General features: G+C 37.0%; 1 protein-coding gene across 3 annotated transcripts in view; it reads right to left on the reverse strand.

Moving 5' to 3' along the window:
- Positions 1-12,128, reverse strand: part of PLA2R1 (phospholipase A2 receptor 1) — a 112,874-nt gene that overhangs the window by 52,401 nt on the left and 48,345 nt on the right. For all 3 annotated transcript variants that reach the window (XR_015553205.1, XM_087435282.1, XM_004428276.3), the window contains 2 exons: positions 10,211-10,323; positions 1,501-1,670 (listed from right to left, as the gene is read on the reverse strand). Coding sequence is in view for 2 of the 3 variants with exons in the window: in XM_087435282.1 (XP_087291408.1) it covers positions 1,501-1,670; positions 10,211-10,323 (283 nt within the window). In the remaining variant the exon portion in view is untranslated. The remainder of the gene's footprint in view (positions 1-1,500; positions 1,671-10,210; positions 10,324-12,128) is intronic.

The raw sequence follows: 12,128 nt of genomic DNA on the forward strand, positions 1-12,128 counted from the left end.
GGGGGTGTTAAAGTTCCCAACTATAATAGTAGATTCATCTATTTCTCCTTGCAGTTCTATCATTTTTTCCCTCATGTATTTTGACACTCTGTTGTTATGTGCATACATACTAAGAATTGTTATGTCTTCTTAGAGTACTGACTCTTTTATCATTATGTAATGCCCTTTTTTTTTTTTTTTGGCTCGAGGAAGATTAGCCCTGAGCTAACATCTGTGCCAACCTTTCTCTACTTTATATGTGGGTTGCCGCCACAGCATAGCTGATGAATGGTGTAGGTCTGTGCCTGGGATCTGAACCCACGAACCTGGGCCGCCTAAGTGGAGTGTGCCAAACTTAACCACTAGGCCATGGGTCTGGCCCCCACACAATGTCATTTTTATCCCTGAAAACTTTCTTTGTTTTGAAGTCTGCTTTGTCTTATATTAATTTAGCTATTTCTGCTTTGTTTTGATTAATGTTAGCATGGTGTAACTTTCTCCATCTCTTTACTTTTAATCTAAATGTATCTGTATATTTAAAGTGGGTTTCTTGTAGACAACATATAGCTGGGTCTTATTTTTGATCCACTCTGACAATCTCTGTCTTTTAATTGGTATATTTAGTCCTTTGACTAATTATTATTATATATTTGATATATGATAATTATTATTATATTATAATAATATTTATCTTTCCTCAGGGAAGGGCCTGAGGCCCCCTAACCCATTTCCTCCAAATACAAATTTAGAGGTAACCTATTGCCTATCATCTATTAGGGTAGCATGATTGAGATTCATAGGAAAGGGCATCCAAACAGGAACTTGTGCTGAGGTAAAGCAGTGTTGGGTCTAGGTTCCTGACTTAGCTTAATACAAGGGCCCAAAGCTTGTTCCACAGGGGCTGGCTCTAGCATAGGTTGTGGCTGAAGCCATTAGGTTCACTGGAACTGGCTAACCTGGCACAGTATTGTGCTTTGGGATCCAGAGCTGAGCACACGCACACGAGGGTGAACTAATAGAGCTGTTACTCTGGAATCCTGGCTAAGGTGCCACAGAAGTCCACAGAGGAGATGGACTAACAGGAATGTTACCTAAGTAATGGGTCAATATTCCACAGCAAAGTCACGTGGCAGTGACTGTGAACCGATTAGATGTGCCCATTCACTGTGCCTCAAAGTATAACACACTATTCTGGATTGAGTAAATACCTGAGATTCTTGGACAATGAGGGGGGATGCGGAAAAGACTTTAGGAGGGAGAAAATGGACTTTCTACTAATAAAGGCATGTGTGGTCTTGAGCAATGAATCTATACCTTGAACATGTCAAATAACTCATATGGATTACTCTTTTAAAAATGACCAGACATATGTCACCCCCGAGAACCTGTGGTAATCATTTTAGTTGACTGAGGCATTAAGAAAACATTAAGGAAGAATCAAAGGAGATGGACCAAGGAGTGAAAGGAATTTTGGGCAAATAAAACAGGAGGAGAAGGGGTGCTACAGTCCCCTCTACTCACGGGGCTGATGTGCATTCCAGTGTGTGAACCGCACTGGCTCAGACTCTGGCCCTGCTGTCTTCCAAGTGTATTCTCCTGTGTCATTTTGGTCTTGAAGAGCTATCCAAAAATAACTGTTCTTCGTTTTTACCACAGTACTGATCAAACTGGTAATAAAAGCCTGTTCAAACCTTAAAAAGGGAAAAAGGAAATGGTTACAGTAAGTTTCTGGGCAATAAAAAATGTCATTAAAACATAACAAGGTGCACAGAATGGCACCAGAGTAAGCAGTTCTCATGAATGCTTTAGAACATGGAGCAGAAAAATACCCAAAGACCCTAAACATTACTAATAAATGCCAAATAGTGCAATTCCCAGAAATACATGAGTGAGGAGAATTTGACTCTTACAGACAAGGCTTAAATCTTTCAAGGAATAAAGTCCAGCTCCAGTTTCAGAGGGTAGGTGATAAAGTCCACAAAGCTAGCAATATATCTCTTGGGGCAACATGTGCACTATTTTGTAGTTAGGCCACACAGCACACACCATGCCATAATATGTGTGTGATGGAGAGTTGGCAGAGGGGAGGAGAAAGGATATTATGCTTTTCTGAATGAGCATCTACCAACATAAAGTTCACATGCACCCACCCACCATACTTGCCTGGTGAGAATGGAACAGAGATTAGAGTAGTATTTTTATGTCTCCCAAATCAGTTCACAGGCACATGGAGTCCTTGGCTTATTCAAATGTGTTCCGATGTGCATATTCACTGAAGATAAATTTAAAACTCTAGGAATGAATCCAAGGAAGTACACCCACTAATATTTTCCCCAAACAGCTGAATGAATTAGTGTTCATTGATTTTGGTGGCAATGCTTCCTTCCCAACACAAGTACATCAAAAACAGAATCTAGAAAACTTGTATCTATGCTTCCACATGAATACCAATAGATAGACGTGAGTATTAAAATTTAACTAGCATTGAAAATTTAAGCTAAGTTGGAAACTATCTTGAAAAATTTATTTTCAATACATATAAAGTTTTGGAGAAATACATTTCAAACAGTGATTTTTGGGCCGACTTGCTGAATCAATGGGAAAGGAAAGGCCTGATGAAATTACCCAGGAAACCTAAGGAGGAAGCATATTAGACTTTTTCATTCGATTTTGGATTTTTTTATTACCATGCATCCTTAACTTGCTAAGGGAAGCAAAAGCAGTGGGGTCATTCAAGAACAGAGAAATCTCAAAGGAAACAGGGGAGAAAAGGAGAAGAGAACACAAGGAAGAAAGATTTTTAACCGCCTTATGAGCAGCACTAGTAACATTTAGTGATCTGAGGCATCCATGATAGTCATCTTTGCAGAGCATATGCATGTTCATCAAGCTTTAGTAAATACTTTCTGCAGATACTCTATTAATAATCTAAACAACGCACATCTGAAATTAGAAAAGTTCTTTTTTAATCAGATTGCCGTGGCAGAACCTTATGTAAATATGCTTCAACAGGAAGGTATATAAAACTAAATATTGTCTAGATACTGTTGTGATTTTCCTTACACTTCCATTGGTTCATGCTCTTCTAACATAGGATCTGCTTTTCCTTCTCCCCTCTGAGGCACAGTAGCATCATTATCATGCCCAGCTGGTGCCTGAAACTGCTGTGCTAGGAGGCCAGCAAGGCGTTTAGACTTGCCCACGGAGGCTATGGCCAGGACCACTAGTCACTGTACTGGTTCTAAATCCAAGGGGCACTGCTGGTTCTTCCATTACCTTGTACAATGGCATTTATCTGATAATGGAGAGAAATAACATTATCTGCGAACTTGGCCTCTGGTGTCATTATTCATGACAACATTTTGCTTTTGTCCCTTGTTGGTTTTAGATTTATTTAGTTCACTCTGATTTGCTGTTTTAGCACCATTTATCATTGTTTAAAACAATAGAAGCCTTCTGCTTTTTGAATTGGCAAGTGTGTCTCTTAAGTAGTTGCATATAATACTCATACATTAAATCCTAAAACCTTCAAATCAAAACAGGACTCTAGTTTTCTTGGTCTAGTTTAGAAGATGGTATTGTTAATAAAGTAATTCAGCAAACATGTCTTTCTTCTAAACCATACATTCTAAGAAATGAACTCTGGAGAACAGTATGCAATCTCTTGAGTGTCTGTTTCCAACTGATAAAGAAACAAGAGAATATTTTATATTCTTTACCACTCACTATTTGGTTTCAAACACTAAAGGGGTTGTGAAAAAACTCTGGCTTATGGAAATAGAGCAGATGACCTTTCAAAGTCTTTTCTGGCCCTGTGTTTTAGAATTCTTCATTTGAGACTATTCCATAGTTTTATAGCATCTGTCCTTTTTGTCTGTTTTCACTGAGGTTGTTTAATTCAAATGTTGTTATGATTTAAGGAACAAAAAATAACCAAATGTACATGTTTTTTATATTATTATTTGAACCAAGATAACATGTTACTTCTAAAGAATTCAGTAAAATAACAACTTTATTATTCTTTAGAAAAACAAATGATAAAATATTTTGCTTGTGTGTACCCACTTATAAGATCAAATTTTGTACAGGAATAATTCTTAGAATCTGAAAGAAATTAATTTTTCCAATCAACTCCTTAAAAAAGTTTAGAAATCAACTGTGTGTTTTCAGTGTAAACAAGAAAATTATATCTTGAACTTCCATAGGTTTGACATGAAATTGTTGCTCATGGTGCTAAACATTAAATTTTAATCAACTTGAAGACAGCGATACTATTTGGGGCATATATTGACAAGTTTTTTCATTTCAAAATAAATATTTGGCATTTCAAAAAATGCACACTTCAAAAGGAAGTATTTTATACTTAAATCTCAAATTGAACACTATATTTATTCAGCAGTTTAGCTAGTGACATATGTAGCTAAAAAAAAAAGTTTCCTGTCTGTGAACAACACAGTACTTAGCAGATAGCAGTACTATAATGATTGTGTTTGTATTACTTAAAATAAGAAATTGAAAAAAAGTAATGCATTGGAAGTAGCTTCACTAGAGAGCTATTTCAATTTAAAAAATAGTGGTAGTCTTTATATATAATGATCCAGTTAAGAGACACTCAGGGGGCCAGCCTGATGGCATAGTGGTTAAGTTTGCATGCTCCACTTCAGTGGCCCGGGGTTCACGGGTTCAGATCCCAGGCGTGGATCTACACACCATTCATCAAGCCATGCTGTAGCGGCGTCCCACATACAAAACAGAGGAAGATTGGCACAGATGTTAGCTCAGTGACAAAGTTCCTCAAGCAAAAAGAGGAAGATTGGCAACAGATGTTAGCTCAGGGCCAATCTTCCTCACCAAAAAAAACAAAACAAAACAGAGAGAGACTCAGCTACGAACTGAGTAATTGCTACTGGATTTCTCCCAATAACACAATTGTTAACATTTTTGTTGCCATTTTCAAATAACTGACTCTATTGCTGAACTAATATAACAATGATAAATTTATTTTTCTTTTAAATAAAGACTAGAAATAGAGTATCAGTTTTAAAGTGGGAGACACACATCATGATCATTCTCGCAAGAAGTTTCTGATGGCATTCCTCAAGAACTAGAAATGTGAAGTTTTTGGATATTGTTTCTTGCAAAAGACTAGAAGAGAAATATAGACTTGGAAGATATACTTAACATATACACAAGAAATAAACCTGGAAGAGCAAATTCCAAACTGTTAATGGCAGTTACCTTTGGGGAGGGGAGTGGGATTGGTTGGGGGGGGAGGGAGTGAGGAGGCACTTTCACTTTTTTGTCTATATTCTTCTGGCTTGCTTGAATTTGTACCAATGGGGATGTTCTTATTGCCTAATTTTAAAGAGGGTAACTAAAATGTGTTTTTAAAAAGAAAATTAGCTTCTTTCTACCAAAAAACCCTGTTAGAACTAATAAATGAATTTAGCAAAGTTGCAGGATGCAAAGTCAATGCACAAAAATCAGTTGCATTTCTATATACTAACAATGAACAATCTGAAAAGGAAACTAAGAAAACAATTCCATTTATAATAGCACCAAAAAGAATAAAATACTTGGGAATAAATTAAACCAAGGAGAGTGAAGACTTGTACACTGCAAACTGCAAAACATTGCTGAAAGAAATTAAAGAAGATGCAAATAAATGGAAAGATATCATATGGTCATGGATTAGAAGACATTGTTAAAATGTCCACACTACCCAAAGCTGTCTACAGATTGAATGCAATCCCTATCAAAATCCCACTGATAGTTTCTGCAGAAATAGAAAAATCAATCTTGAAATTCATTTGGAATTTCAAGTGATCATGAACAGCAAAAACAAATATGAAAAAGAAGAACAAAGTTGGAGGTCTCACACTTCCTGATTTCAAAACTTCCTAAAAAGTACAGTAATCAAAAGAGTGTGGTACTGGCATAAAGAGAGACATTTAGACTGATAGCATAAATAAACCAGAAATAAACCTTTGCACATATGGTCAAATGATTTTTGACAAGGTTGCCAAGACCATTCAGAGGGAGAAGGACAGTCTTTTCAACAATGATGTTAGGAAAACTAGATATTCACAGGCAAAAGAATGAAGTTGGACTCTTACCTTACACCATTTACAAAAATTAACTCAAAGTGGATCAAAGACCTAAATGTAAGAGCTAAAGCTATAAAACTCTTAGAAGAAAACATACGGGAAAAGTTTCATGACATGGAATTTGGCAATGATTTCTTATATATGACACCAGAAGCACAGTCAACAAAATAAGAAATGGATAAATTGGGCTTAATAAATATTAAAAACTTTTATGCATCAAAGGACACTATGAAAAGAGTGAAAAGGCAACCCACAGAATAGGAGAAAATACTTGCAAATTATGTATCTGATAATGGATTAATATCCAGAATATATAAAGAACCCCTACAATTCAACAACAGAGAACAGACACTCCCATTCAAAAATGGGCAAAGGACTTGAATAGACGTTTCTTTAAAGAAGATATACAGATGGCCAATAAACACATGAAAAGATGCTCAACAATACTAATCATTAGAGAAATGCAAATCAAAACCACAATGAGATACCATTTCATACCCATTAGGATGGCTATTATCAAAAAAACAGAGAAGAACAAGTGTTGGCCAGGCTGTGGAGGAATTGGAACCCTTGTGGCCTGCTGGTGAGAATCTAAAATGGTGCAGCTGCTATGGAAAACAGTATGGCTGTTCCTCAAAAAATTAAAAATGGACTTATCATATGATCCAGGAATTACATTTCTGGGTATATTACCCAAAGGAATTGAAAGTAGGGACTTGAAAGATATTTGTTCATTCATATTGATAGCAGGATTATTCACAATAGCCAAAAGGTGGAAGCCACTCATGTCTATCAATGGATGAACGGATAAACAAAATGTGGTACATACCTACTATGGAATATTATTCAGCCTTAAAAAGGAAGGAAATTCTGACACATGATACAACAAGGATTAATCTGGAGGACATTAGGCTAAGTGAAATAAGCCCAGCACAAAAGGCCAACTATTGCATGATTCCACTTATGAGGTAACTAGTCGTCAACCTCATAGAGATGGAAAGTAGAATGGTGATGGCCAGAGGCTGGGGGCAGGAGAGAATGGGGAGTTATTGTTTAATGGGTATAGAATTTCAGTTTGGGAAACTGTAAAGAGTTTTGGAGATGGATGGTGGTGATGGTTGCACAATAATGTGAATGTACTTAATGCCACTGGAAATGGTTAAAATGATAAATTTTATGTTATGTATATTTTACTGTAATAAAAAAATTTAGCTGCAAAAATGTTTGGGGGATATGGTGGTTGCGGGAAAATGGTAGAGCTGTAAAAATGCTTGAAAATAACGCACATTTAAACTTAAGAGAAAATTAGATACTGCAGGATTTCTCACTTTTGGCAAAATTCACAAAATCTAATGTCATTTGGATTTTTTGTACCAAATATTCTATGGCTGATCCAAGATGTAAATATACATGCATTTAGGCAATTATCCATGACCACTCTGAAACTCAAGTTTTGTATTCATGATTTGTCTGGAAGCAAAGTGGCCAGGCCTGAAAAAATTTTGTGACAGTTAGCAAGCAAATAAAATTCTGTTATTCAGCAATAAGGGTCTGTTTTTCTTCTCCTCTCTATTCCACAAAGTGTTAAAAGTTCTAGACCAGGAGCAGTTGCCCGATTACAAAAGAAATACGTAATTCGTAGCAGGTGGTTCTAATTGTGCCCATCAAACCTGTCGCTCAATTGTGCAGAAGAGTGGAAAATCAATTAGCAACTACAAGCTTGGGTACTGGTGAGTGACAGGAGTGTTTTAACTCAAACAGGAAATCAGTAATGGAAGAAAATGATTACCACGGCTGCTAGTGGACATCCTGGATCTGAGGAGGCTTTCCATCTACTGTCCAACCTTCTCAGACAAAAGATGCTGTTGAAAAATACTCGAACATGCGTTGTCACTCAAAGAGCAGTACCGTGTGGGTCTTTGTTTCTTACCTGATGGGGTCTGAATGAATACAAATCAAGAGCATGAGGCCCTTCCTTTCCTCAACTTGCATGTCCCGTGTTGGAGGCACTACTTTGGTTGTAGACATGTTTGCAGGGCAGTATGCATGTTAACTGCCTCAGAGAGATGCCTCACTGGGGCTAAAGTGCAGTACTGAGGGGGCTTGGCTTGGTGACTGAGTAGCATGTCAGTGCAAGGTCACCTGGGTAGGCCTAGGAGGTTGTGGATGGGATGAAAACAAATTTACCTAAGCCATAGTTCTGCTAAAGACTGGCTAATTGGTATTGGCTACTGAATAAGAATTAGTTTTGGCTACTAAATAAGAAACATTAATATTGGCTATTGAATAAGAAAAAGTTTAAAGTATTCACAGCATACTCTTATATCAAGTTTTGGGAGAAGGGAAACAGAGTAGATTTTTCCCCAACACTCTCTATCATTTGCATGAGGTCCCAAGGGTTCTTAGAAAAGGAAGCATTTGCATTCTAACAGATTTCTGCCTTAACCTTGGGTCACTTTGGCACTGTGGGTTATCTACAATGTTACTCTGAGTTTAACCATTTATTGTGCTATTCCACCTTCTTCACTTGTTTCATGGGTCTGTGTTCTATCTCTATAGCTGCTGGCCTGCAAGTGGCACCAGGACAATTACACCATGCCTTTTATTTCGTTCATACAGCATGTCAGTGTTTAATATGGTGCCTCTCATAATATAGATATTCAATAAATAATTTTCTGATAAACTCTTGACTATTGATTTTTTGCACAGTCAGATGACATATGAAAAGTAATTAACACAGCGCCAGGTATGTGACAGGCACTCAATGAATATTACACAAAAAAAGGAAAAGAAAGAATAAGATATAAAAAACAGGTGAAACAATTAGACTTATTTTTCTTCAGTGAAAAACATAATTAAATTATAATTAACAAAAGAGCATAGCTTCACTGGTCAGCCTCCTGAATTAAGTCCAATGTTGACTCACTGACTAGAGGACTTCCAACCCAAGGTGCTCTTGAACCTTTTGGGTGGGTGAACAAGTTGAGGATAAAGGCTTCCATCTGCCTGGTAGCTATTCAGGGAAGGAGAAAGGTAGAACTAAAAACAACAGCAAGATACATCAAAGGTGGTGCTATACCCTGAAGGAAGGACTCTTGCTGAGCATTTAAATAAATCCCTGAGGTAATTTATTCTGCCAAATGCTGTCAATCTATTCCTCTGTGTGTGTGTGTGTGTGTGTGTGTGTGTGTGTGTGCATTGTTTGGAAGAAAGAATGGGAAAGAAGGCAAGAGGTAAGAGGAGCACGGAAATACTGGCAGCTTTGAATGTTGACTTCCTACGTGGAGAGAGCAGAGAAAGCACACGGGAATTCCTCCTACAGGTTAGACCTACATGTGAAGGGTCGCTAGAGAAAACCACAGCACCAGTGTCCTGTTTCCTGGTCTTCAGTCGGTATTTTTAAAGGCAATGGACTCTGTGAAAAAGCAAGTGACTAGCTTTGCAGGTATAATCTCTCATGGAACCACTGGAGACCTTCAGCAAGGAGGAGTTGGTCTCCCAGCCCTCACTGTCTTCCTGGCATGGATAGTGACACTGAGGTCACTTCTGCTGTTGGTACTTTTATTCCGTCTTGTGCATCTGTAGCATGTTGCAAATTGTGTGGAGTGTGAAAAGGCCACAGCTTCTTTGTAAGCATCGAGGAGACAGCTGTGCACAGAGAAGTCTAAATCTAAACAGACATAGACCTAAGAAGCAATGGGGAAGCATTCGAATATCCTCCACAGTTGAGTTATACTTATTTTTGTTCTTGAAAAAAACCCACATGACTCACATTACATGAAAAAAATACTTGTGTTAAATAACATATTTCTTTTGCATTACAAGCACTTAGAAGCTAAAATCTAAATACAATGGAATATATTAGCAAAGCTAGATAAATAATAAATCTTGATGGAAAGTAAAAGTCACCTTAAATTTTACTATTCGTTACTCAAAAATCAATTTAGGAATAACACTGTATGATTTAAATTCATCTCAATCAATAATTTAAATAATTTAATACTTTAATGTATAGTACACTTTAGATTTTGACAAGTTACTGATTCTGGCCAGATTTTATCATTCCAAGAGCCCTCATGTCAAAAAAGCACAGTTATATTTCTGACAGAAAATTTCTATTTTACCTATTTGTGATGGTTATAAGTGCAGGAGGACAGTAATAACCACTGGAGGCGTGGCCAAAGCTTCGAAGGACAGTATCAACTTTGTAACAGAATCCACCATGTCTCTCCCATCCCTTAAGAAATGAAAAGGAAAATTAAGGACATAATCTGGTTTATTTGAATGCAAAATATCATTTTTTGTGTATTTTCATTCACCACTTACATGACTTTCTTCTCTGACCCACTCAAAACTCCAAACTTGAATTTTTGTCTTGATAGCTTTATATTTATTCTATCTGGTAATGCCATTAGCTATAGCAACTTCCACATTTATTTAATTAATTCTTAAAACCTACAATTTTTAACTAACTTAAAATCTTAAAACCTAAAATCTTAAAAGCAAATGAAAATAAAGGGGCACTTACTCAAGATCTCTCTCTCTCTTACACACACACACACACATATACACACACACTCTGTTCAGACATATAGAATTTCATACAAATGGTTCCTACAAGTTGGTAGAAATTAAGTGTTGGCTCTGAAGAGAGAAAGCATAGGTTTGAATCCTGCCTCTACCACTATGAGACATTATTTAATCTCTCCATATCTTAGTTTTCTCCTCTGTAAAATGGGGTAATTATAGTACCCATAGGGCTGTGCTGAGAATCAAAGGGAGACATTGCAGGCAGAGACCTTAGAATAGAGCCAGGGACTCAGTATGAGCAAAGAAGACATAGGTATCTAGATATATTGTATTTTTTTTTCAACTTTCTTTCATATTGCCTATTTCATATCATCCCATTGAGATTCACTGAGTTTAGGGGTTTGGATAAGTCCCTTAGTGGATAAGCTGGCCTGGAACCCAATGCTGGTACAATCCAGGATGGTCTTGGCTGGATCATAATGCTGCCAAATACAGAATGGCCAAAATTTTTTTTTTGGTAAAGATGATCACTAAATCAACTGGCTAGCCTTTTAGAGAGTAAGAAAGCAAGTTTTGGCATTCAGACAAAAATGACAAATGTGTAGCTCCATGGCTCAGCTCTGGGAGCAATGAAGGGTGGCTCTGTTCTTTAAAATCATACGGTACAGGAGACATGCCTTCATTCGTCTTCTATATTTCAACTGAGTTATTTTAGTTCTTTTTCTTCCCGTATTACAAAATCACATCACTTATATCTATCTATTTTTACGTATTCCTCAGTTTTAAAATACACTTCATTTTGTGCTGTGCTACTACTTGCCAGATTTTGATCAGATATACAATGATTTCTAATATATATTTCTTGGAAAAGGTCTCGGTCTTCCAGTAAATTAAAGAAAACCTTATTTTAGAAGTCAGCTATTTTAGTTCAAAACATATTATTAAATGAAGTGTGAATCACAGGAGTTCCACATCCAGCCAGCCAGGTTGTGCACTGAACTCACTCCCTCAACTTCTCCCCCAACCTTATCTGTGTGAGTAATTGACAGCTCCGGCCAGAGCCCTCCCTCAATCACTCCAGATGGGGCAGAGAGGTTACACTACTTTTGTATTTGGAAGGAGAGGCAGAGGAAGTCTGACAATTTGACCTTTCTAACAAAGTATTCCTTCTTCATTAGTAGTTTTTAGATCACAGGCTGCTTAGCAAAACAAAAAATCCAAGAATTGACCAGGCCCAAGAAAAGGGTAGGGGGGAAAGGTGGCATAGTAATAACTAGAAAAACAAAGACTCTTTACTACTACTCTTTAAGCCTTTGTCCACACAGTGAAAGTGGGAAGAATAACTGATTGTATCTGTGAATATCCTTTGTACATGAGGTACCATTTCATTTTAAATGAAATGATGATAACAATACTGAAACAATGGCTCATATTGTCCAATCCCAAAAAAGTGACTCAGAGGGAAGAATAAATCTTTTTTTTTTTTGCTTTGAAATTATCAAGACTTATTTT

The sequence above is a fragment of the Ceratotherium simum genome, chromosome 9 (genome assembly GCF_057802395.1).
Source record: "Ceratotherium simum simum isolate JZ-2026a chromosome 9, ASM5780239v1, whole genome shotgun sequence".
NCBI classification, from domain to species: Eukaryota; Metazoa; Chordata; class Mammalia; order Perissodactyla; family Rhinocerotidae; genus Ceratotherium; species Ceratotherium simum.